Source organism: Onychomys torridus, chromosome 6 (genome assembly GCF_903995425.1).
Source record: "Onychomys torridus chromosome 6, mOncTor1.1, whole genome shotgun sequence".
In the NCBI taxonomy this organism is placed as follows: domain Eukaryota; kingdom Metazoa; phylum Chordata; class Mammalia; order Rodentia; family Cricetidae; genus Onychomys; species Onychomys torridus.
In genome coordinates this window covers 84,545,590-84,573,356 of record NC_050448.1, presented here as the reverse complement: position 1 = coordinate 84,573,356, position 27,767 = coordinate 84,545,590, and the positions used below count along the sequence as shown (strand labels likewise).

The 27,767-nt window shown below is 45.4% G+C and overlaps 1 protein-coding gene across 4 annotated transcripts in view; it reads right to left on the bottom strand.

The window, feature by feature from the left end:
- The window catches only part of Sort1 (sortilin 1), a 78,528-nt gene extending 54,856 nt beyond the window's left edge, over window positions 1–23,672 (bottom strand). For all 4 annotated transcript variants that reach the window (XM_036189771.1, XM_036189773.1, XM_036189772.1 and 1 more), the window contains exon 1: window positions 23,304–23,672. In XM_036189771.1, coding sequence (XP_036045664.1) covers window positions 23,304–23,606 — 303 coding nt within the window. In that variant the 5' untranslated portion in view covers window positions 23,607–23,672. The remainder of the gene's footprint in view (window positions 1–23,303) is intronic.
- Between the last annotated feature and the right edge of the window lie 4,095 nt (window positions 23,673–27,767).

Here is a 27,767-nt window from a genome sequence, read left to right as displayed (position 1 = left end):
AACCACTGCACTAGAGTTCTTGGTAGTCCTCATTAGACCGTGGTATTGTTAGTTTGAAACAGTAAGGACCAGCACTTTGCACTTTTTATACAATACTCTGCACACATGACTCAGTCCGTGAACACACACTGCCCACATCTTCTTACTGCTCAATCTAGGAACAAGGGTTACTGGATGCCATCAGCAACCTCAGCTTCAGCTGAACAACTAAAACGGTGATTGACCTAGCTTATTTTAAGAGCTCCCTTGAAAATATAGGGCAGACTTATTAACTGTAATTGTGGTTTTCTGTTACCCTTGACCTTCTGCCCCACCCCTTCCCATTAACCATTTAACATTTGCTTTTGAAAATGTACAAGCTCATCGGAACACTCGTCTACCTACATAAAGTGTGACTCATCTGTTGTACTCCATACTCTAACAAACTTATTACATTCAGAAATGAAAAGAGAAAATGCAATCAGATCCGACACCATGACCAGAGCTCAAGGGGGGAGTGGGGGGCAGTTCACATGAGGCAGATCCAAGTTGCAGGCTGTGGTGGCTCGTTTTTGTCAACTTAACACAAATTAGAAACACCTGGGAAGAGCAGACCGTAATGGAGGAATTGCTAGATGGGATTGGTGGGCGAGCAGGACTGTGGGGGCATCTTCTTGATTGGTAATTGACAGAGGAGGGCTTGGCTTACTGTGGGCTGCCCTACCCGGTGGAGGCGGTCCCCCGTTGTATTAGAAAGGTCGCTGAATGTGTGGTCTGTTTCAGTTCCTGTCCTCAAGTTCCTGCCCGGTTCTCTCCACCATGAGCTGCAAGACAAGATAAACGCTCTCCTCCCCGAGCTGCTGCTTTTGGTTGTGGTGTCTATCACAGCGACAGAAAGCCAAGTAGGGCCGCAGCAAGAGTGCAGATCCCGTGCCTCTCCTTCATAGGGAAGAAACACGTCAAGGAACAAATCACTGCTGTCAGCAAAAGGCCACAGACACTAATCTAATCAGTTGTCCTGCGTGTGTGGTGTGGTGTGGTATGTGTGTGTGTGTGTGTGTGTGTGTGTGTGTGTATGTGTGTGTGTGTGTGTGTGTGTGTATGTGCGCGCATATGGAGTTCAGAGGTTGACACCTTATTCTCACTGCCTTGTCTGTCCTCTCTGGGTCTGAAGCTTATCTGGTGCAGAGACGGAACCTCTGCATTTTAACAACTGACATAGGCAGCAGAATGTGTGAGAAGTGCTCAACAAATATGGAGTCTATTTTTCTTTTCTTTCTTTCTTTTTTTATTTTTATTTTTATTTGTTTTTGTTTTTTCAAGACAGGGTTTCTCTGTGTGGTCCTGCCTGACCTGGAACTCTCTCTGTAGACTAGGCTGGCATCGAACTCACAGAGATCCACTTGCGTCTGCATCCCAAGTGATGGAACTAAAGGCATACACCACCATGCCCGGCTCTTCTTTTCTTTTTTTTTAAGATGGGGGTCTTACTGTGTAGCTTTGGCTGATCTGGAACTCAATTTGTGAACCAAGATCTTGAATTCATAGAGACCCACCTGCCTCTGCCTTCCTCATCCCGTGACTAAAGGTGTGTACAATCCATTTTCTTTATGAGCCTTTTGAGAAGCCCTAAGAAGGAGGAAGAAGTAAAAACTAAAGCCAGATCTATTTAATTTCCCCCCAATAATTATGAGGATGGGATATAAGATCTCTGCTCCTAGATGGGGCTTTCTGCTGCTGGCCAAGAGTTTGACAGGTGCATCACCGTCCCATGAAAACCCAGCAGGAACAGTCCATGTGACCCAAGTTATCCAGCTGTCACACACCAGGTGAAGGATAATGGCCCACAAAAGGAGACAAACAGAGGGTTCCATAAAGTCCACGGCTTACTCTCTGGAATTTCCAGGTCACTGTGTTAGAAAGGGAACCTATGCTGAGTGCAGAGGTCTCCCAGATTGAAGAAATGAAACCGGTAGTGTGTGGAAACCAGAAACTGGTTAGCTGGGCAGTGGTGGCACACGCCTTTAGTCCCAGCACTCAGGAGACAGGGGTAGATGGATCCCTGTAAGTTTGAGACCAGCCTGGTTTGTAGAGCAAGTCCAGGACAGCCAGGGCTACGCAGAGAAACCCTGTCTTGAAAAACAAAACAAAACAACAACAACAAAAAGCCATGTTACTGTCGGGGAACCAAAGGCCAGAGTTCACAGGGTAGAAGACAAGAGGGGGATGCACAGAAAGAGAACTCCGGAGGGGCTGGGGCAGCGGACTCCATCCCCAGAGCTCTTCTAGGAGGTGATAAAAACTGGGAGAGGCCTGTGATGACATTCACAGCTCCCCAAGAATAGGAAAACTTGCAAGCCAGAATGCTTGCTTGTTTCATGATGAGATGATGCCCTCTGCATGCTATGATGCAGCTAGAAGCAATCACTGGAGGCCCTTATGCTACCCAGTGTCCACAACCCTGAGCTGAACACACATCTATTCTTTATGAATTACCCAGGCTGTGACACTGAGTTATGGCAACAGAAAACTGACAGAGCTCCCCAGCCAGCCAGCCAGCCAGCCATGTCTTTGAAGAACTGTACACATATATGTGAGGGAAATACCCAAGCGCAGGGCTGTGAGGTCTGGAGAGGGCAGTATCTGGACCCCACACAGAACCAGCAACAAGTCTTGTTCCTTCAAACCACAGAGAAAAACTTCCCATGGCAAGGGAATGGAGCACTTAGAACACTTTCCTGCAGCATGTAGCAACAACTGTGTCCCAGAACAAAGTTCAGGGACAACACATTTACAGGACCGAAAGATATCTCAGTCGGCATTTACCACCAAGGATGAGGACCTAAGTTCAACCCCCGGGACCCACATGCTGGAAGGACAGATGTACTCCCACAAGTTGTCCTCTGGTTTCCCTGCATACATGTGTTAAATATAAAATTTTTAATTAAAAAAGAAAATAATACAAAAATGCCTAAGTCTCATCAAGATAAAATTCATAATATTCTGGGCTGGAGAGATGGTTCAGTGGTTAAGAGCTTGTACTGTTCTTCCGGAGGACCTGAGTTTGAGTCCAAGCCCCAATATCAGATGGTTTGCAACCACCTATAACTCCAACTCAAGGGAGACTTGATACTGATGGCCTCTGTGGCCACCTACATGACACACACACACACACACACACACACACACACACACACACACACACAAACACAGAGGGGGGGGATTAAAATTATAAAAATCTTTAAAAAAATGACAATATCCAAGATCCAATAAAAAATGCAGGCATACAAAGAGCAAGAAAACAGAACCAGTAGTAATGAAAAAAAAATTAAAATTACCCAGAAATACAAGTAATAGAATTAGTATACATGACATCAAAACAGTTGTAACTGTACCCCAGGTGCTGAAGAATTAGAGGGCAGGTTGACCATGTTAAAAATAAAGTCACACAAGATGTATTTTAAAAAGACCCAAATCTGTCAGCTGTGGTGGCACAGGCCTAGGGCTCCAGCCCTCGGGAGATGGAGGCAGGAGGATTTCAACTCTGAGGTCACCCTGTACTTCACAGGGAAACAATGTCTAACAGGAAAAGAGGAGAAAAGTGAGAAAGAAGACAACCGAAAGGTGGACGCCCAAGCCAGATTTGTAGAAAGAAGAATTACCAGGTTTACAACAAAAAATAGACAGTGATGGGTCACAAGGAGGTTAGATAATAACAAGCTTAGAGAACTTGAAGACATACCAATATAATCCAAGTGAGATGAAGATGGAGAGAAAGGGTGTAGAGCAAATGAACAGAGCTAGAGCTACACGGCCACGTCCAACGATCTAACAGGTCACAGACAGATAGTTATGCAGATATACTAGACATCTAGAGAAGGTTTGGGGTGCAGGGACCAGAAAAAAGACACAAATAGCTCCCAATTTAATCCCAGCATTCAGGAGGCCAAGGCAGCAGATCTCTCTGAGCTCCAGGCCAGCCAATGTTACACAGCAAGACCCCAGCTCAAAACCCAACCAAATTCCTCTGTTTTGATTACAACTATAAAAGCAGAGATTAGACAAGCTCACAAACCCTAAGCATAGGAAGGGAGATGAAAACCACATCACGGCTCATCATACTCAAGTAGTCTAAAGCCACTGAGGAGAAAAACCTCGAAAATGTTCAGAAGATGTCTACACACATAGGAGTAAAGAATACCAGTAGATTTGTTTTTCTAAAGAAAAAGACAACCAGAAAGCTTGTGTGTGTGTGTGTGTGTGTGTGTGTGTGTGCGCGTGCGTGCGCGCGCGCGCGCCAGACATGATAGCCCAAACCTGTAGCCCTGTCAAAATACTATCTTATAATCTAATATACATATATTTGAGACAGGGTCTTGCTATAGTCCAAGCTGGCCTTGAACTTACAGATCTCCTACCTTGGCCTCCTGAGTAGTGGGATTACAGGCATGGACCAGCTTGCCCAACTTGGATGTTTCCTTTTGAAGTCATAAGGAAGGGGACTGAACCGGTAGGGAAGATCTGAAGGGAGCTAAGTCCAATCTTGCTGAAAATAAATAAATAAACAAACAACTGGCTGTTCTAGTCCATAACCACCAATGCTCAGTGTGATCTCTTTCTAGGTATTACTCTCATAGCTCTTATGGACATCTCTTGTATTAAGACTATTTACATATTTGCCCACTTTTCAAATTACACTTTTTCCCTTTTTTTTTTTTTTTTTTTAAATCCAGTGCTGGGTATTGGACAAAGGGCCCTGTATATGCTAGGCAAGCACTCTGCACAGAGCTCTACCTTCCGCTCTATGAATTCTTAATCGAAGACATCACGGTGTGGTACAAATGAAGATCTGTGTACACAGATGTAAGACCTTAGAGACAGAGGTGGGAACACGCCAGAAGGCAGCTGCACAGGTCAGACACACAGGAGCACAGATATAAGTCTTTGAAAACCTTTCCAGAGTCTTTGAAAACTGGGAGGGTTCATCTCGATTGTCAACTTGATGGGTTGGCATGGCAACAAAACTCTGCTCCTATCTGTGAGACATCTCTAGATTAGGTTCCTAGAAGTGGGAAGAGCTGCCCTAGATGTGGGTGTCTCTATTTCCTGCACTTGGGGCTAGGACTGAATAACAAGGAGAAAGCAAGCTGAACACCGTTGATCTCTCTGTTTCCAGACTGAGATGCAACGTGATCAAGTCCCTGCCACCCACAACTTCCCCATCGTGATGGGCATGTACCCTCGGACTGTGAGGAAAGTCAAGCCCTCCTCTCTAAGTTGCTCTGTCAGGTGTTCTGTAAGCAACAAGACAAATAACTGATGTAAAAACACAAGTAAAATGTTATTAGTATCACCAAGTAGAGCTAAGTACACAATAAATGCTATAGAGACACTTGGTAAAATAATTTCAAGGTCAGAAGAAATCAAATTAAGTTTAAGTCAGAAAGAGAATAAAAACACAGAAAAAGAAAACTGTCTAATGCTTAAGAAGCAGAATTTCTGCCTTATAGACCCAAAGAAAGCTGATATGAGGCCATCTATCATTTATCAACCAGGAATGACTTTCAGTAGTATAAAGAGCTAAAATAATCAACCCATTGGCTCATTTATTCTAATCAAGAAAGAATAATATATATATATATATATATATATATATATATATTCATCATATATATTATAATCAGAGAATAAAGCTTTGTGGCTGGAAAAACCTCAAAGACAGAATAATTCTTTAGGAAAATTCAAAAACTCTAATAGTATTTCTAGGGACTATTCTAGAAGCAAAATCCCAAACTTCATAATAACATTTAGGGGTGGGGAGGCCAGCAAACAGAAACATGAACAAGTGTCTATCTCAAGCAGTATTGTCAAAAAGATGTCACGGCCACACGTGGTGGCCCACCTGTGACAGCACTCTGGAGGCTGAGGCAGGAGAAACTAGTTCAAAGCCAGCTCCAAGTATGTAACAAGACCCCGGGGGAAAAACGTTTTTAAAGTTCCTTAGTTGTACACAGTCCCTAAACTGTAGGAGAGCTGAAGCACACTGTTTCTGGTGGACAACAGGTTATCAGTCTAAGCTAGAATCCTGAAGAGGTAAATAATTCAGCACAAAGAGAACATGAGCTGTTTGGTCAACCACATGTGTGCTCTAGACAAGGGCCAGAACAAAAATAAAATAATAAAAGAAAATAAATAAAACAAACACCTTTGTTACTGTGCTGTTTCTCTATTAACAGGCCCAAACCAGAATCCAGAGGAAGTGGGAAGCAGACAGTGACATGGACCGCTCAGAGAGACAGTGTACAGTACACAGCAGTGCACAAAGGCCACCAGGCAAAAATTCGGCCAGATATCAGTTTGATTCTTTTAAGAGCAAAGAACATGAAGTGATTGCAGCTTCCAAAAAGCTTTCTTAGTTTCCTGTCTCAGCTACTGGCCCAGGAACAGACAAGAGAGATCACTGGGACAGATGCAGGGCAGGAGTGGACGCGGTTTCTTTCAGCAGAGGACAAGGTTAGCATTTCCGGTCGGGGCAAAGGAGTTGGGGTCCGTAAATGCTGATTCTTGACTTCCCTCTCAGATTCTAAATGGAGCAAAGGCTTCAGCACGCTAGAACAGTGAACACCTCTGCAATCCTTAAGAAGGCTTTGGCCAAAAGTGATACAAAAACCAGAACCCAGGAGGATTTACTTTGACTATTTTTGAAATTATAAATGAACATTCCAAAGAGAAGGTTGAAAAAAGCTTGGAAACGTTATTGGCATTATGACAAAATATTGTTAGATTCAGAGTTTTCAGACCAACCAGAAAAAGCAAGGATCTTATCAAGTGTGGGGAGACAGGCCTGTGATCACAGTACTTGCAAGGTGGAGGCAGTCAGATGGAAAGTTCAAGCTCAGCCTGGGTCTTTCTTCACCTCTGACAGAACCACATAGTATCCACAGGACTGCAGAAGTGGACATTGTGTTACCCATGAAAATCTGTCCCACAATCTTTTCTTATCAGAAAAAAAAATACCTGGAAGAATTCCATTTAAAATATGAATGCACAGGTTTGATTGCCAACACCCACATGGCAGCTCTTAAATGTCTGTGACTCCAGTTCCAGGAGATCCAACACTCTCTCCTGGCCTCTGCAGGCACCAGGCACACAGGTGGTACACAGACATGTATACTGGCAACACACACACACACACACACACACACACACACACACACAGTAAAATAAAATATGAACAGTAGAATTTTGGGGACACATTCCTCTCTATCACTTTCAGCACTGTATTTCTGGGTGGTTTATGAGCCACCCTACATAGTGCTGGGAACTATAAGAGCAGCAAGTGCTCTTACCCACTGAGCCTTTTCTCCAGCCCTCCCCCATACTAGATTACTCTTCTTTACGTCGCCCTGGCTAACAGACGGATGCATCAGAAGACTAAGGACAGGGTCCGAGAGCCCTGTCACACAGAGTCCTAAGAACATAGGCAGCCTTGATGGAAGGCAGATTGCTTAGTTCACTTCACTCACAGAAGCACCGATCTACCTTCCTAGTCACTTTCTGAGCTTTTTGTTCACCCCGTTGGAACTCTGGGAACTAGAGGAGCTCTGGGCAGCAGGTAGTCACTGGCTGGCATCAATAGTTATCATCTGATTGTGAAACAGGTTTTTAGGAAACATTTCTAACCATGCCAGAAATTAGGGGACAGCTTGTTACTCCATTCTCTGAAGATGTCCATCTGAGAGCTGGTAATGCAAGCTCCACCCACCCACTTCCTGCCGTCTTAGCTCAGGAGGCCCACACACTTGAGACGGTGGGTAACACAATGTCCCCTTCTGCAATCATGTGGATAATCCATGGTTCTGTCAGAGGTGAAGAGGGACCCACAAAACACAGCATTCGTTACAGAAATAACTTCATCTTCACATCTAATTAAACCGGAAGCCTAATTAAGTCACCGTTACTGTAAGCTCGGAGAACTTGACGCTGCTCCAATGAGTCACATAGCTTGGCAAAACTCAATCACGAGAAATTCGTGCCCATCTAGTTACACCTGACCTAAAAGTCAAATACTGAAAGAATTAATGCTTGCCCCAGTGAGCATGAGGCCAGCTTCCCAGAGTGGGCTGCAGGCTAAGGCGGTCTTGCTGTCAGGAGCAGCCTCTCTTGGCAAGCAAAGAGGAGGATGCAATAGTGGCCTATCATACACTTCCTTCCTTCAACAAACTGCGCCCCTCAGTGTCTGTGGGGGATGGGCTCCCGGACCCCTGTGGATACCAAATCCATGATGCTCAAGTTCCTTAAATCCAATGTCCCAGTGTTTACACATAACCCCCACACATCCTCTGTTCCTTAAATCAAATCTGGATTACTTATATGATGTGAATGCTAAATATAATAATCACTGAAGATATACCGACAACAAAAACGTCTGTATGTGTTCAATACAGGCAAAAAATTGTTTTCCAGAAACTTTTAAATTCAAAGTTAGCTGAGTCTGGGAATGCAGGACCGGGAACTGCAAGGGCTGACTCTTCTTCTGACCTCCCCCCCCCCCACCATGTGCTAGAGCCTATTCCAATCCGCAGGGGAGAAGCAGGGATAATACAATAATACAGGCGCTGGGTTTGTGCCCTCGGATTCTGTGAACAGACCTCTCTCCTGCAGGAATGTAGGCATTGGGGCTCACCATGCCAGACAATCTAGAGAAGATGCCTGTCACTGTGCATGGAAAGTGGCCTACAAACTCACATCCTGCAGAGGCCAGTAACAACCGCTGAGGAAAGAAGACACAGACCATCTTCTCCCTTGGAAATCCATTTCCTGGAGGGTAAAAATGAATCCTCCTCCTCCTTCTCCACACACACAGGGCTAGGAATCCGGTGGCACAGCTTTCATGGGTGAGCCTACCAAGACTGGGAATCCAGAGTTGAGCTTCCAAATTCCAACAAGAGGACACAGGGACTGGATGCACAACATGCAGGAAAGGTCTGCAGCACAACCCTTTTGAGGGCAGGAAGACAATCTTTACAGAATTGAGTTCTGACAAATGAGGCATTGCTAGCATCGGAAAACATGGGCCAAAAATATGATCACAAATGTTCCAGTTCTCATGGAAGCTATTCTTAGAAATGAAAAAAAAAAAACAAAAAAAACAAAAAAAAAAACAACCAAAAACCTAAACATTAAAAAAAATTACAAGTTTTCAAAATCTATTCAATTATGCAGAGTTCTCTGAGAGGCAGGATGATAGGGAGAACACTGGGCTAATAATCAGGCGCCCCCCCCCCTGGGGGGGGATTATTTTCAGCTCTGCCAGAAGCCCTGTGAACTTGGGCAATGCTGTCTACCATCACAGTGGAGGGGGAGGGTGCTGCGGTGGCAATGTCTCTGCTCCGGAGCTTTGCAATTCTGTGACTCAGCACCACTCCAGCCTCTCGGTTTGCTCTCCCACTGCTAAGGAGCTGGGGATTTTTGTTTTTAAAGCCACAAACCGGCCCCCTAGTCCCAATACCCATGTTACAAGAGCAAGCCTGCATTATTTGGCTACTCGGAGGAGCAGGACACCCTGGGAAAGGAAGTGTTGCAGACCTCTGGTACAGCATAATGCATCTGTTATGAAGCTATGCATTAGACCTGTGTGAGAAAACTGCATGCTATCATTCTCATTCCATTTACCAAAATCTGTCTTCTTAGTTTATGGAGGAAACAAACTAAATTTGGGGAATGGTGCGCCTAGAGATGGGTAGGGGCAGCAGCAGCAAGAGGCAGGATATAGTTTCTGCAGAATAAACAAACAAGCAAATGGAATCGTAAGCAAGCAGACTTCAGTGTTCAGCCTGAGAATATAGGCCAGAGAATACTGGAGAAAACAGCCCTACTTCTCTGGATAGCCCTGTAGGCATTAAACAACACACCACATCAAGGTAACTCAAGTTCTGCGGCAGCCTGATCTAGCTTCTTAATGCTCCAGGGCCATACCATAAACTAATAAGGCCAAGAAATTACAGAAAAAAAATTCATTTAAAAAAAAAAAAAAAAAGTCGCTGGGCAGTGGTGGCGCCCGCCTGTAATCCCAGCACTTGGGAGGCAGAGGCAGGTGGATCTCTGTGAGTTCGAGGCCAGCATGGTCTACAGAACTAGTCCAGGACAGGCTCCAAAGCTACACAGAGAAACCCTGTCTCAAAAACCAAAAAAACAAAACCAAAACAAAACAAAAAAAACCAAAGTCTTTAGCACTTCAAGGGAGTACCTCCCTTTTTAAAATCCAGTTTCCTGAAACAATTCATTTCTAATCCTACCCAATAAATGAGATACACTTCACAATGTTTATTTACCATTTTGTTTTTTTACATCCAAGTCCTGACTGACTCAAAGCAAAGGCCAATGAGGAAGAGGCACATGCTGGTTGTGGGCCCTGCTGGCAGGACTGTGGAGCGGGCTGCTCACCCCCTGGGGTGGCCTCACGCCCTCCACTGTGCCACACTGGCTTTCCTCCAGATCTCGGGCACACCAAGCCCTTCCTTGCCCCAGGCCTTATGAACATGCTGTTCTCTGCCTGGGGTGTTCCTCCTGGTGAAATCCCATTCGTCTTCAGTATCAGTTTAAGCCGTGATGGTCTCAACAAGACCTCAGTGTCCCAGATAAAAGGTCTCTGCCAATAATTCCCCCATGGCTGCTTCTTTCCTACCATATTTATAATTATACATTATTGGCCATTTTCCCATTCGTTCATAAAGCACACAGATATAAAATATAAATGTAAAGGCAGAGGGCTATCTGTTTTTTGTTTTTGTTTTTGTTTTTTTTCCTGTATCAGCTCCCATGATCTGGGGTCCAGTATAGTACCTAACACATGTGTGCATATTAAACCGCTGGTGGATTAAAAAAAAAAAAAAGTGTTTAACTTTTTTTTTTTTTAATAGAGTCTCAGTGTCCCATGCTGGCCTTGAGTTCCCTATGTATTGTATGACGACCTTGATCCTCTGGTCCTCCTGCCTCCACCTCTGGAGTGCTGGGATGACAGGTATGTGCTAAGGATCAAGCTCAGGCCTCACTCATGTACGTCAGTCGGGCTCTCTGACAGCTGAGGCACATCGCTGGCCCTTGACAGAGCATTTGTTATAGCAGTATTATATATAATTTATGTAGGTTTTAGTGCTCTGTTTGCATGCATGCCTGCAGGCCAGAAGAGGACATCAGATCCCATTACAGATGGTTGTGAGCCACCGTGTGGTTGCTGGGAATTGAACTCAGGACCTCTGGAAGAACAGCTAGTGTACTTAATGGCTGAGCCATCTCTCCAGCCCTTTTATTTATTTATATATATTTTTAATGCAGTACTATATATTATTATAAAGCATCACTGCTACATTATAAATGAAGAAAGGTGCTCAAAGAAGCTAAATAATCTGCCCAACGTCACTCGGTTGGTAAGTGACAGGACATGGTTTCAAAGTCCTATCTGTCCAACTCCAGATAACATCTAAACGCTGCTTTTGCTCCAACACTCTGTGAGACAAAATGAACTCATGACACAGCCTTTAAGGAGTTTACAACCCGGGGAGAAATGCTCTTAGAAACCAAACTGAACACAGGACAGAACACTTCAAGCGCTGTGCTGCAGTACAAGTGGCCGCTACAGGAGGATGCGGCGGATCGGGAGGGCGTTTGGACACGCTGGGAGCCACGAGAACAAAGGTGGTGAACAGCAGAGCTAGAGAGACTGGCCAGAGGGTCACTTTAACTGGAGTGGAGGATTAACGTAAGCCCGGAAACTGTGATGGGGGTTAAAGACACATGCGTAAAATAAACAAGTTTCTTCAGCACTCTCTTCTAGCACCCTACCAAACTCAGGCCGGAGCAGTACCTACCTCGTCTAATCGATATTTCGCCAGTCCTCACTGACATAAGCAGGGTGAAAAGCTACCACGGCTGCTCAGCTGATGAAAGGCTAAGACACGCAAGCTGCCATTCCTCACAGCCACTAACTCCAATAAACAGAAACTCAAAGGCGAAGAAAAGTCGTTATTAAACTACAAGCAGTCTTTAGACGTAATTGTAAGTTATTTAAAACTCACTGCGTACCTGAAACCATCTTAACGAAATAAGTGTGCGTCTGGTGACTTTCTTCCTGATTGCTAATTTGATCATCATTCTGCCTCCATCACCCATAGCGTCAAGAAAGTCAGTTTAAGCGGGGTGTCCAGGGGTGGATGCAATCAGGATACATTGTATACATGTATGAAATTGCCAAAGAATAAATAAAAAATATTTTTAAAACAGAAAGTCGGGGCTGGAGAGATGGCTCAGAGGTTAAGAGCACTGACTGTTCTTCCAGAGGTCCTGAGTTCAATTCCCAGCAACCACATGGTGGCTCACAACCATCTGTAATGAGACCTGGTGCCCTCTTCTGACCTGCAGGTATACCTGCAGGCAGAACACTGTATATATAATAAATAAATAAATCTTTAAAAAAAAAAAACAACCAGAAAGTCAGTTTGAAAGGATACAACTCCTGAATGAGTTGGCACATGACTTTAATCTTACCACTGGGGAGGCAGAGAGAGGCAGGTAGAGATCTCTTGTTCGTTCGAGGCCAGCCTGGACTACACAGTGAGTTCCAGGACATCCAGGGCTACACAGAGAAACTGTGTCTCAAGGGAAGGAAGGAAAGGAAGGAAGGAAGGAAGAGAAGGAGGGAGGAAGGAAGGGAAGAAGGAATGAGGGAGGGGAAAGGGAGGAATAGATTCTTTTACCCACCTCCACCTTTACCAAGTCCAAGGATATAAACACCATGGTCACCCATTGGTATTCCAGAAAGGCTAGTTTCAGGTGCATTGCCCTATTGCCTTTGGATAACAAAATCTACCAAGCTCAAGTTCTTTATATTAAATGATGGAGTGTTAACATATAATTTATCTATTTCTTCCCACCTAATATACTATAAATCATCTCCATCTGTAATAACCAATACCAGTTGCGATGTTGTCTAGAGAATAAGTACAAAGAAAGTCTATACATGTTCACTCTACATGCAATGTTTGTGTATGTATGTGTGTGAGAGAGAGAGTGGGAGAGAGAAAGAGAGAATGAGTGTGTGTGTGAGAGAGTGTGTCTATGTGAGAGAGAAAGAGCTAGAGAGAATGTGTGTGTGTGTGTGTGTGTGTGTGTGTGCGTGTGTGTGTGTGTTTGGTGCATGGGTGTGTATGTGTTGTGAGTAGGTGCAAATGTGTGTCCACATGCATGTCAAGGCCAGAGGTTGATGTCCACTCTCTTCTACAATCGCTCTTTACCTTGCTTTTTTATTTTTATTTTATTTTATTTTATTTTATTTTTTGGTGGAGCTGAGGATCGAAGCCAGGGCCTTGCGCTTGCTAGGCAAGCACTCTACCACTGAGCTAAATCCCAACCAACCTTACTTTTTGAGACAGGGTTTCTCACTGAACCTGGAGCGTGCTCATTCAAGGAGCCTGGCTGGCCAGTGAGCCCCAGGAATCCTGTCTTTGCCTGTGCAGTGCCATCATACTTGGCTTTTCATGTGGGTTCTGGGGCTCAAACTCAGGTCCCTGCGCTTGTCTGGCAAGTACTCTACAGGATGAGCTATTTCCCCAGCCCACGGATACAATTTGAAAAAGTACTTTAAATTCATAGGTATGGAACCCACAGATACCGAGAAACCAATATACATATTTCTTAATACAGAGTTGGCTCCAGTGAGTACCCTGAATGAATCCCCAAGAATATTGTAGCTAGAAAAATATGTAAATAAATATTTAAGCCTCTAACTGGTATGCATTAGAAGTTTGTAGAGACATCCTCAGTAAGGGGAAAGCTGGCCCTGGTGGCATGAGAGTTGGCCCTGCCCCTTGCCTGGGCAGTGTGGGAGAGCTGGTCCTGGTGGCATGGGCACAGAAGAGCTGGTAGGCTGACCAACTCAGCTAACCCAGACCCAGATCCAGGGCTTTGAGCTGGCCCACTCCAAAATCTACCACATCTATGAGCTGCAGGAGCTGGTGAAGGGGCCAGTCCTGCAGACCCAGAGCTGCAGGATCTCCATGACACAGGCCACAACAGGAGATCCGAGAGGAGTCCCAATTAGGATCCAGTATTGACGGTGTAGCAGAAGCCAGAGGCCTTGATCCAGACCACTGACGCTTGCAAGTAACGCTGTGTAAGGAAAGGGTAGACTGGCTGACACACCGTGACACACTGCGGCTTCCACATCGAGATTTTCTTTTCTTTTGGGGGTGGAGGGTGGATATGCGGGGACTGGGAAATGAGTGGGATCAGTGTACATGATATGAAATTTACACCAATTTTTAAAATTATGACAAAAAGAGTTGGATTCATGCTAAATCTCAAATTGTTACTGTACAATGACCCTAGAAGGTAGCTATTAGATTTCCCTTTTTATCAATGATAAAAAAAAAAAAAAACCAAAAACCAAAAAACAAAACAAAAACACAAAAAACGGGGGTTAAGAAAGATTGATGTGTTCATAGTTACCACTGAGGTTCAAATCCAGGTCTAATACCTGGGATTCTGTACCACACCCACCTTCAATTATTAACTCAAACAAGTTAAAACTTGATGCAATCATGAAGGTAAGAAACAGACAACTGTCTAACACATGCTCTTACATTCCTGCCAATCTTGACTCACCCTCTGTGCCACCCTCACCCAAGCCTGTCAACCAACCCTGCCGAGAGAGAAACGCATCCTTGCCTCATCCATCTCCTTTTATGCACATGTTTCCTGGGAGTTGGTTCAATGGTTTTATTTATCAGGATCACACAGCTGACAACAGGGGGCCCGTGGAGGCCGCGACCCATCAACAAGCTTATTAAGAAAGTATACCAGTCACACAAACAGGATACTTAAAGGTTTCCCAACTATATTCACTTACGCTTTCTCTTCAAAGCCTTGGGGTAATGACTACCTTTCATGACAGGAGGCTTAGAAAGACTGAGTTCTACTGAGGGCACTGTGACTTCAAGGAGCAGAGAGAGGTTCACAACTGCATGACGTAGAAATGGAGTCTATAGCCTTGCCTCACCTCTACGGCAGATAGATGCATTGATTTAAAACCTGTCGGTGAACTTCCAAATACAGCATCATGTTAGGAAATCTGGTTCACTTCCAGCTCTCAGCCAGTGAAGCTCCAGAGTAGAAGTGAAGCATATGACCAGCTAAGGACCTAACAATCTATGACTCCACAGGTCGTCTGGCTTCAACAGTAGGTGCAAGGGTGGTGACAAATTAACAAGCCTGGCAATCGGTTCAAGCCACTAAACACATGAGCAGCCAGCACTCAACCTTGTCCTAGAGCTCATAAATATTCAAACAAATGCGGTCATGGGCATCCAGGTTTCTCATCCTGTGGCTCCCGTTCTCCTTTAAGAATATCCAGCATTGGGGCTGGAGAGATGGCTCAGAGGTTAAGAGCACCGACTGCTCTTCCAGAGGTCCTGAGTTCAATTCCCAGCAACCACATAGTGGCTCAAAACCATCTGTAATGAGATCTGGCACCCTCTTCTGTATACATAATAAATAAATAAAAATAAAATTAAAAATTTAAAAAAAAGTTGTCCTCTGACTTCCGCATGTATGTCCACACACATCTCATATACATACACATATATACAATAATAATAAATTTTAAAAAATTAAAAAAAAAAAAGTATCAGCGTTGGGGTGATGAGATGGCTAAGCAGGTAGACAGAAGGGCTTGTACTCAGGCCCGACGACATGAGCTTGATCCTACAACATGGCAGGAAAGAAGGACTCCTGAGAGCGGTCCTCTGATCTTCACATGCTTGCCATGGCATATGTGTACCTGCACACTTGAGCACACACACACACACACACACACACACACACACACACACACACTTTTTTTAAACATGTCTAGAGTCAGAACATGCTCCTTAGAGCATCTGAACCTGACAGCCACCTCTTTCTTGTTCATCTCTCTTGCTGGGCATAATCCTTCAGTCCACAGCAATGGGCAGCCTCCCAAAGGGACGTTCTTTCTGCTTCTCCAGTGCCACCTCTGGTTTCTCCAGCTCTGGCCTTTTACTTTCTGGTAAAACACTTTCGCTCACGATCTCTCAAAACACCCTACCCACACTGCCTGCTGCCCCTCCTCCCCCCAGCCATCGGTTTTACTTCTCCATGTGCTTTCATGGAGACATTAGTCTTCTTATCGCTCTCGAAAACAACATATCCATCACCCATCCCCACAGCCTGCCTCATAGTCTCCTGGCTGTGTCTTTACAGCTCTCTCCACCCTGCCTCCCCAGAGCACTGCTCTGTGAGGTTCAGACTTCCTGCACACTCCTGAGAGCCACTTCTGAACACCAAAATCTGGACAAAGTTTAGCTTTGTTAAGACAACCCCTGGGTTCCACTCAACATATAGTAAGTAAGAGGCTCATGACTTGGGCACCTACCTACTACATTACATTACAGTTAACATGATACTTGGATAAAACTTCCTATTGGATCCTCTGAACGGCCAGAGTGTGTGTCTCCCCAGTTTACCAAAACAAAACAAACTATGAAGGTCAAGAGAACTGAAATAATTCTCCATGATCACAGAGCCACGAATGCAGGAGAGCCATGACACAAGTCTGCATATTAAGGTATGCCTTGGGCATTTTGTATGTAACTAACTGGTGTTCTGGATCCCTCCTGCAAAGAGCAAGTGCCATCCAAACATTTGATTAGAGCTACTTTGAGAAGAGTTAAAGGGAAATGCCTTTCCTAGTTCAGTCTCTCGGTCCTTAAGGGAGTTGAACCAGGCTGGAAAACTGGCAGGAGAATAACATCAGAGCTTAACACAGAGCAAAACCCTAACTAAAGCCAACATGGGAGAGCGGACAGCCAGAGACCCCTACACACACACACACACACATACACACACACACACACACACACACACACACACACATACACACACAGAGGCATGCGCGCGTGTAGAACCAATGCGCATTTTCTGATGACAACCAATCAAGTCAGTTAATCACAATTGAGTTTCCTCACATGCAGAGGCTGAAAGTAAGTCTACCACATATTTCCAAATACTTGGTTTGCTGGAAAGATGACAACTGAGTTTAGGAAAAAGGAAAAACACACCACAATCAACCCCACGTTTACCGCTACATAGTTAATGGACTATCCAAACTAGCTTTTATTAGCGTTAAAATTTCCCGGCAACAAGGGACAATAAAGCATTACTACCCCTAAAATAAGAGGCAAAGGTTATGATTGCCCAGAAAGCATCCTACTCTCTTTTGGGAATGCTTGCATCTCACTGAAGTGAGTGGCAGAGCACCACCTCCAGATGTGAAATCCACACTATGTGCAAGCTTAACAGCCAACACTGGCTTCTAGATTTGGAATCAACCAATAAACACTTGTGATCACAGCCTCTGGCCTCTTTCATGTGGATCACAGAATTCTTTAAAAACATTTCTGTGCTGATCCAAAACTTGTAACATCACAGATGAGGAATTGAGCGACAAAGACCGAAACATAAAACAGAACGTAAATTACATCACAGAGGGCTTTCTCTGCAGAGCACCACAGCTCTGTTTTTATAGCGGTTTCTTGAAACTGGATTAAGGGTAGAGAGGATGCATTAGCTCAATATTGAAAGAGACCCACAGGCTCAGCTTTTACCCAACAGCCTATTGATACCAAGAGTCTTGTCTGAACGCTTTCAACCAAACTAGCTCAAAACTACACTTACTAACCCATTTCTGAATGGAGCCACCGTTAAACAACAATGAGACACCTAGACCAGACACACACAGACCGCTTTGTTCTTTCAGGACCATTACCCCCCAAACCCACCTACACACAGACCCTGGGGCCACAGAGCGGGACAAACAAGTGTCTGCTACATTTCTAAGAGGAGAGGTAAAAGACACAAGAGCAGGCCAGAGGACTGGAGAGCTGTAGAACCTGGCAAGCGCAGTAGCTACTTCATGGTCTTTCTGGAGCCAACATAATATAGCTCTTTCTAGAGGGGGCTACATGTCAGATTGGACGGCTTTTCTGCCTCAACATTAGTTCCTCATCACATAAAACAGCTGAGCCTCGTTTCTCCTCCCTCAAAAGGAAGCTATAATTTCCTGGTAACAGAGATCAAGGTGGTGGGAGACGGGACAGGATTCGAGGAACAGGAGAGAAGTTCTCCGGCTGATGCCCACATGTGGTGCTAAGCATTACACGCCAGATGGTATCCACACAGGGTAAGAGATCACTGATGACGAAACTGAGGAGCACAGACATGACAGTCACCCACTGGGAGACCGATGCTGACAAGAGCTGCCTGCAAACGACAGAGCTCTGAAGAACCCGGGAGCAGCCTCCCTGAGCCTGACACGGAAAAGCAGAACAGAATGTCAGAGCAGAGTCTGTTGCTAACACGACTATAGAAAGAAAAGAGCCTTTAGACACAGAGCAGACAGGAGCTGCTGCTAACAGTAACCTTCCCTGGCAGAGGGGAAACTCGAATTTCTAATTAAAGATGGCAATTCATAGGGGCAAATATTGGAGGCAGCAGTGAACTTACCTATTATACTATATTCCTTTTGAGCCATCTGTCACACCTGGCAAGCCTTTTTTACCTTCCTGTCAAGCAAAGCTCAGCCCTTCGGGAGATCGGGAGATCGGCCTTTCCCCAGCCAGGCAGAAGAGAATTCATCACAGCTGCTGATGGTTCCTGGGGGAATCCCAGCATGTGCCATTTTAACATCACCCTCAGACCAGTCCGTACAGGAGCCCGAGCTCCAGGCCAGGGCTCACTCTGCTCAACCAGGACCTCCTGAATTCCCATGCCTTGACCCAGAATTGAATGGAAAGGGCCTTGTAAGAAGTGAGGTAAACTAGAGAGTGGAAGTGGAGAATTGGAGGGTGGGGGGAGGGCGGAAGGAAGACAGGCTATAGCTGGGACAAATGAGGCAGCCAGGGAGTTCTGGGACAGTTAAAGGCAACAACCTTCAGATGTTAGGGTGTTACAGAGGTCTGCTGATCCCTAACAGGCTGAGGGCAGCAGCTCTCCGAAGGCGCCGGCAAACACACTGAGCCCTGTCAGCCTGGACTAGGCCCTGCCAGGGTGGCAAACAAACACTGGCATTCTTCTCAGGGCTGAGGCCTGCAACAGCCTCTCCACAGGGCCTGTTTGCTTAAGGAACCAGAGGCTTTGATGTCCGGGTAGAAGTTGGGAAGTTCTGTGTAAAGAAGTAGCTAGTGACTGGAGCAGAGGGAGGGGTGAGCAATGGCTCCTGGCCCTATTAATCATCAGTTAAAGAACTTTTAAGGAAATTATCAGATGGCCTGTACACAGGAATGAGAAGCAAGGAAATTATGTCAGCCACCGCTGTGACTCTGGCCAAGGCATTTCTGAGACTTTCGTGCCTACCCTCCAAGGGGTGCTTATGGGGGAATGTTTTGAAGCAACTCAACTTAGCAACCAACATTAGTAAAATCCTCTGGGCCTGCTCAATTTCTCCATGTACAAAGGTTGTATGTGCTGTGACCATTCCAAGCACATAAAGGCAACAATTGCTTAATACTGAGGCCTGACAACAGTTTGGGGTTAAGAGCAAAAGAAGACTATCAAGGGACTGGAGTGATGGCTCAGAGCTTTAGGAACACTAGATGCCCTTCCAGAGGACCTGGGTTCAATTCCCAGCACCCATATGGCAGCTCACAACTGTCTGTAACTCCAGTTCCAGGAGATCTGACACCTTCACAGAGAATGTGAACACACTACAGGCAAAACAGCAGTGCACATCAAATAAATAAATAATCTTTAAAAAAAAAAGTACTGAAGCTAAGAAAGTCTGTGGGAAAGCAACGCTCTTAACTGAGCGCTAAGTATCACAGACTTCGAATCCTCTAATACAGAGTGTATTTTTATGCATGCTTGTTTGCTTCTCCTAAGCAGGCATGCTTAGCTCCATTTTAAAGATTAGGAGTGAGACGTGGAGGCTTAAGGAACTTGGTGAAGATAACATAATAACGGAGTGAGGACTCAAATGCAGGCAAGGCTGGCCCAGAGCCTGCCCCATGGGGCTGTAGTGCCTTTCCACGCATGCCAAACCCTCAGCAAAAGACCAGGAAGTACAATCTTTTGCAAGATGTAAGCAGTGATCTTCTGCCTTTGATTTCTTGCCATTCTTTTTGCTGTTTCAGTAACAGACAATGTTTTTTATTTCCACTTTCCTATGAATCTATTGTACTTACTGATAACACTGTAACTAGAAAAAAAAAAAAAAGTATTTTCTCTTCTCCCTTAAATCCCACAGAACATCAAATCATTATGGCCCCTATGTGAATAACATATGCCATCAAAATAAATACAACACGCTTGAAACAGACTTAAAACCCAGATCGAAAAGACCATGAAAGGAAGCCTTGGAGGAACAGGGAGGCTCGGGGGACAAGGCTCAGGGTTTCAGGAGTTAAGAAGCCCAGGTCACAACCTAGGGTGAAAGCCACACTATAAAGGCATACCCTTTATTTTGTAAATTTCTTAAGATTAAATGCTGGGGCTGGGAATACAGCTTAGTGGTACAGCAAGCCATTGCCTAGTCTGAGCAAGACGTCGGGGTTAACCCCAGCACTGCCCTAATGGTGTAAGTTCTTAAAAGCTACAGGAGCCAGTTAACCCCAGCACTGCCCTAATGGTGTAAGTTCTTATAAGCTACAGGAGCCAGTTTAGAGATCTACTGAAACTTCCAGCGGTGTGCATTATCATGTTTGAATCACCTTTGCAACTTGGCAGCCCCTGCCCCACCCCATCTCTGGCAATGCCTTCGGAAAGCATTCACATACACTCATGATAAGATTTGAAATAAGAACTAAGACCTTCTGTGGGTTTCTGGGGGAGGGAGGATTGAATTCTTTCACATTATACAGAAAAAAAAAAATTAGTCCAAAGAACACCTTCCTCCTCCAGCTGTCTGGAAACATCCAATGTCTCTGACAATAATTAATAAATAAATAAGTTGTTCTGTGATGCTGACACCTTTATTTCACCCTGTTATAAAGGGGCCCCAAATACCAGATCGCTTCAGTCCAGTGTAGCGTGCTGTTATTATGACATCTGAGGAATTCAGAATTGAAAAACACAAGAGATTACTTCATAATTTCCAGGAGAAGCTGAGCTTCTGAAAACTACCTTAAATGATTGCTAAGGTGAAGGTGGTTAACAAAGGCTCCCCTTGCAAGCAAAAACAAAACAAAACAACACAACACAAAACAAAACAACAAAACAGGAATTCAAATTACAAAAAGGAGAAACTCTCTAAAGAAGAATTATGGAAGGGCAAGGACTGGGGTAGGGAGAGGGAGCCATTTTAAACAAAGAAGACCGAAGAAAAACTAACAAGCTGTAAGTAACTAAAATGAAATAGAAGGACTCTTTGCATATGAACTTCCAAGAAGGAGGTTTCTGAGTCTCTCGAACCGGGTTTCTTCACCTCTTCCTTTGGAATCGGTATATTATTAATGACACATTCAACCAAGGACTGTTGCAGACCTGAAGATGGGTCATATGCAGCGAGAGGAGACTCTGAGGTATGGGGTAAGAATGCTGGGTCTGGCTGCTGCAAGGAAGCCTGGCACAATGCGCATGAACTATCAGTGTTGTAAATCCCTTCTCAACATCCTACCGAGAAAGTGAAGTTTACACAACCTTTTTTTCATCAAACAGGAAGATTTTCCAATATTTACTCCAGTGTATCTGCGCCCACCAGTCCCACCCTTCAGCACCCCTCCATTACCTTCACACAGTTTGCTGCTTGGGCTCATCAGCTGCCTGGTATCCCCTGACTGCAGAATTATGTCCCACTAACAAGTATGGATCTCAAAAGGAAGTCCCAGGGGACACTGAGGTTCCAGTGATACTGAGATGTAATGTAAACAAAGAGAACAGGTACAGAACACCAGCCACCCACTTCCACCTCGGTGTACAATTTCTCTTTGAAAAACAGAAGACATAACAGAGAAAATCGTTGAACTAAAAATGCCTTTCCCATGTGTGGGTTGCAACAATTGTTAATTTTAGAAAAATAGAGGAGGAAAACGCCCTAGTTGTGTTGAAACCAAGACTTTCCCAACAGTTTCTCAACGCAGCGACGAGTCAAGGTTCGGGTACTTGTGCCCCCAAACAGAAGCAGCATAACTTTGAAAGTCTTGACCAAGAGCAGGCTTAAGACAGACTCTCCGCAGTATGTTTCATAGTTAGTAGAAATCAGGACCAGACAGAGCGGTCCAGATCAGGGTTCAACACCAGGTTAGCAGTCAGCTTTGAAAGAGTAAGGCAGATCATAAGATCTCAGGTCACACACAGTCGCCAATATCAGTACTTCCGCGAAGAGAGTCCCACTGTGGGTCCACTTACAAGGAAACATGACACGCTGGAGCCTATTTCCTGAATGGATCTGGAGCAAAGGAATTTAAAGAGCCTGGGGTGTGTGGAAAGGAGGTGACAGGTTATAACCCTGACTCTTGTTTGGGACAGCTGGCAACTCTGTGAGGCCATCCAGATGGAACTTCTGGATAATTCTGGTCTGTCCTGCAACTGCCTCTAATCTAGGTTCTAGAGGCCCTGTTCTGTTCTCTGGGCTCTGCACACAGGATTTGGGTTTTTGGTTCGGGAAGCCTCTCAAGGTCATTTTGGGTCAGGTCAGAGGGTTCTGTGCTTGCATCCTGAGAAAACATCTTTAACGTTGTATTTTATTTATTTATTTATTTTTAGGAGCAGCAGAGATGTCATTTTATGGCTGGGTTTCAATGTCATCTTCGTTTCCATGCGTGTTCCTTTAACTATGGAAACACAAGCCGTGACCTAACAACTGCTGTGGGATGGTTTCTGGACGCCAGCCTCACCACCCTGAAAGTACCGACCCAGAAGAGGGCACACCTCTGCCTCTGGGCAGCCCAACTTCTCCTGCAATCATTCCAGGGGTAATTATGCCTCCAGCTTCCTGGTAGGTAACAGCGATGTTCTACATTCGGGGTGGGGGTTGGGGGGAAACGGGGATGACCGGAAGATTCTGACAACTTAAGAAGCAGAAGCAAAGAATGCGGCGAGTGAAAGTCTCGGATTGCCTCGGCTGTGACGACACACAGCCCGGCGGGCCGCAGCCACCCCGACCCGCGCCACCCCCGCGCCCCGCCGCCCTCCGCAGCCGGGATCTCGCGCCAGCCTCGTAGCGTGCAGCGGGAGCGGGGCGCCCGCCGGGGACCGCGGGGCCGGGGGTGGGGGTCGGCCCCACCGTGGGGGGCTCCCGAGCCCCCCGCGCTCACCTGGTGCGTGTTGTTGGCCAGCTTGGCGACGAAGTCCGGGACACGGCCGCAGCCCTGGTCCTCGGCGGGCGCGCCGCGGCGCCAACGGCCAGCGCGGGGGACCGGGCCCCCGGGCGCGGCGGCGCGCAGCCCCCAGCTCACCCCGACCGGCCCGGCCCAGCGCAGCGGAGGCGGCGCGGGCGGCGGCGGTGCGTCCAGCCGGTCCTGGCCGACGGCGGCCGGCGGCAGCAGCAGCTGCAGGAGCAGGAGGAGGCCGAGGGGCCAGCGCGAGAGGCCGTCCGCAGCTCCCCGGGGCCGCTCCATCGCCGCCGAATGCAGACGCCGCTGACACCTGCCACCCGGCGCGCCCGCCCACCCCCGCCGGCGCTGCGCCACACCCCCGAGCCCGGCCCGGCGCTGCTTGGATACGCGCAGCCGGGCCTCTCCGCCCCCATAGGCTGGCCGCCTGTCCTTCTTCCCCGGCCCACTCCTCATTGGCTCGCGTCGCCTCCGGCTTCGGGGGTCTTGGATTCGGATGCCAGGATGCGGGACTGATTGGCTGGAACGTGGCAGGGACGGCTGAGGTCATTCCCCACCGTCGTTCGGCGTCTGCGGGGTGGGCTCCCGGAGTTGGCCTGGGGGCTTCCCCCACCTCTCCGCTCGCCCCCACTTCCCCCCCCCCCGGGTTCCCGGCGCCTCCCGAGACCCTCGGGTTAAGATTGGGTCACGTTGCTTTCTCTCCCCGCCCCCGCCCCCTGAAATGCTCCTAAAAATTCCTTCGGTGGAAACTGCGCCTGGAAAAGTCAGGGAATTCCTGAACTACTCTCAGCTGGAAAAGGGGCTCAGACATAAACTGGTGCATCAGGATTTTAACCCTGGCTCTCTGGCCCGCCCATTGTCTGATGAAGGAGCCAAGAAGGTGAATGCGAAAATCCTATGGAGGCAGATGAACATCATTACACCCGTGACTCATGCAAGCCGCAAAAGTCTTTCCAACACATTTGGCCCCAGTCACCTTCCTCGTCTGCAGGGAGGTAGTCCAAAGGCGGAATTACTTATTACTTACTGGCTTCCCTGGACTTGGAAGTGTAGGTAACTTTGCCATCAAGTGTAGGTAAACAGGAAGAGAGTTGCCTAAAGCCTACTTTATATATGATCATTTCAATACAGGCATACTGCGATTTTAGTTACTAAAGTACCTTTAATCCTGCAGTGAGTGCATCGCACCAGTTCCTTCTCAGAATATGATGCCTCCTAAATTAGTACCCCACCTCCTGTAAATAAAATCTCCACTGTTCCCTACACCGCAGAAGCTGCACACACAACTTCCAGAACATGCAGTGCTGGTAAAACCAGTTCTAAACCCTTTAGCTTCATCTCTTCGCAAGGCGTCAAGTAGTTCAGTAGCAACATACAAAGCCAAATAAAAAGACACAAAGTATGCAAAATTTATACCAGAAAAAAAAGCAAACTGCAATTACTTTTAACTTTAAAGTAACAGTAAACCCAAATGAGTTTTGCTGTACAGAGGAATGATACCCTCAACCTCAGCGTGTACTTCAAAGTACTGGTTTTGTTCTTTGCAAACAAAACTATTTACATATTTAGGGTTTTTTTTCCCCTCCCCAAAACCACAATAAGAATTGAGATGTGAAGCCTTTGAGTGCTGAGCAGGATGGTAAATCAACAGAAAAAGTCCTTCGGTTTCTGAGCTACCAAACAAGATGAAAAAAATGATGGATGTGTTTCTTTCCATAAATATAAATGTCACGTTATTTGTTTAAAGTACAGCTTATTTTTAATTCGTGCCAACTATGGATTAGATCACAAGGCAGTCAGTTCCAGTAGCATGTGATCAGTTACGGAGGGGAGAAGAGGGGCTACAAAGGGGTATTTCTTTGTTTGGGTGACAAAGATGAATGGTCTATTGTCTTACTATGGGGAAAGAAGAAAGCTAACTCAACAGTGCCACCTGCTGGAGAAACCACCAAATACAGCTTTCAGCTATAGGGTACAATTATTTAAGTTTTTGTCAGATTATTGGAGGAATGGAGTGAGTCTGTTTTTGAAGTCCAAGGTGGCTTCAAATCTTTGATCCTCCTTCCTCAGCCTCCCAAGTTCTGGGACTTCGGGCATGTGCATCTACCACTCCTGGATCATCCTTCACTTTTTAATATGTTGTTTTTAGTTCTATACTTAACAGTATACTGGATTCCCTCAAACTGTTGGCATGCAACTTGCCCATGCACTGATTTTTTTTTTCCGTCTTTTTGCAACGAAGGGGATTAAACCTAGGACCTTACCTATATCGGGCAAGTGCTGTACCTCTGAGGTAGAAAATACTACACATGAGATCTTACTTTATCCTCGGGAGTATGTGAATTTTGCAAACATGTAAAGTTATACTAAAAACTATACTTTCCCCAAATTTATTTGTAGCAAAAATATTAATAGGCAGTTATCACAAAGCCATTCCTTTTCCCAGTAAGGTCATTTCTCCAATACAAGTAACCTCAACATTCTTAAGAAAATTAAAATCTTCTCTTTGAACAATGCACATTGTAATTACTCTTTTCTCATTTATAAAGTGCGGACATCCTGCCTTGGAAATGGAAGAACTGTTAGCTGGGAGAGCTACCCTGTTTTTCCTTAGCTCCTTTTCCTCTGTAGATTCATGATTGATGCATCTCACCTCCTCAAAATGATACATTTGTTTCCACTTCCGCAGTAATCAGTGTTAAGAAGGACTACTGGAAAGGGGGCCGGAGGAGGAGGACAGGGGAACCCATGGCTGATATGTAAAATTAAAACACAAATATAACTTTTAAAAAAAGGACTACTGGGCTGGAGCTCGGCAGTTAGGAGCAGCTGCTGCTCTAGCAGAGACCCAGGTTTAGATCCCAGCACTCACATGGCAGCTCATAGCCACCTGTAACTCCAGGTCCAGGGGATCCAGTGCCCTCTTCAGGCCTTCTTGGGCTCCTCACATACACTCAGGCTCACACACACACACACACAACTGAAAAGGGAGTATTGCTTCTTTTCCCACTAGATGTAATTTTCATAGACCGTATGGAGACCACAGATGGCATTTTCATAAATCTATCCCCAGTGCATTAACATATAGTAGACAGTGTCCCAATAAATTTCTTAAATGAGTAAGTAGATGCAGGATTTTTTAAAATGTTCTTTATTAATTGAATTTATTCATTTATTTCACATCCGGACTGTTTTCCTTCCTTCCTCTCCTCCCACTCCCTTACCCCACCTTCCCTCTGATACAGGATTTTTAAAGGTATCTTTTACAATTTAATACAACAGTGGCCAGGGGCTAAACGAATCTCACACCATACTTTATAACAGAATTAATATCACTGGAAATCTGTGCAATGTTGATAATAAACCTAGTTCTCTATTTTCATTGTGTGTGTACACATGGGGCAAAAACCTCCTTTCTGTGAACTGCAGTTTTCAAGTGTACATCAGCACAAGCTACTTTTCACTGCACTATGAATTTTGTATGACTTCAGCTACCCAAATAGTTACTATTTAACAACAAAATACAGCTTCCTAACGAAATAGTACACAAGCCCAGCAAATAATTCTTATGCTATCAATGAACTGCACTGATTCTTTACCACCCTTAAGTAAGTACTAGCCATGCTTCAGATAGTGCAAACACATCTCAAACTGCCTGAGACTCGAAACCTTAAAAATCTCAACAGGATTTTTTTTATTTATTTATTTATTATTTATTAACCTATTATTTATTTATTTATATTATGTATACAGAAGAGGGCATCAGATCTCATTATATATAGTTGTGAGCCACCATGTGGTTGCTGGGAATTGAACTCAGGACCTCTGGAAGAGCAGTCAGTGCTCTTAACCTCTGAGCCATCCCTCTAGCCCGGATTTTTATTGTTAATTTAAAACAATTTATTTTTGTTTTTTGGAGACAGGGTTTCTCTGTGTAGCCCTTGCTGTCCTGGAACTCACAATTTTTAATTTTTAAAATGTGTATGGATGCTTTGTCTGCATGTCTGTGCATCACCTGTATGGTGCCTGAGGAAGCCAGAAAAGGGTGTTGGAGCCCCTGGAACTGGAGTTATCGATGATTGTGAGCAGCCACGTAGGCGCTGGGAACCAAACCTGGGTCCTCTGGAAGAGCAGTTAGTGATGTTAACCACTGAGCCACCTCTCCAGCCCCACAACAGTTGAATTTCCTATGACCATTGGCATAGCCTTAGGTTCTTCATCTGTCAGAAGTGTTCCTATGGTCATTTCCGAGGCTAGAATGGAATGCCTGCCAATTTTATCCAATCATGTGAGAGCATTCCAAAGTCTCACTGAAACTACTTCTGAATTTTAGTTTCTTACTTACACAGCTTCGGCACACAACTCTCGTTGCTATTGAGGTCAAGGCCATTTCTTTGGTTTTTGTTTTTTTCATAGTTCTTAACTTCATAAAAAGGGTACCCTTCC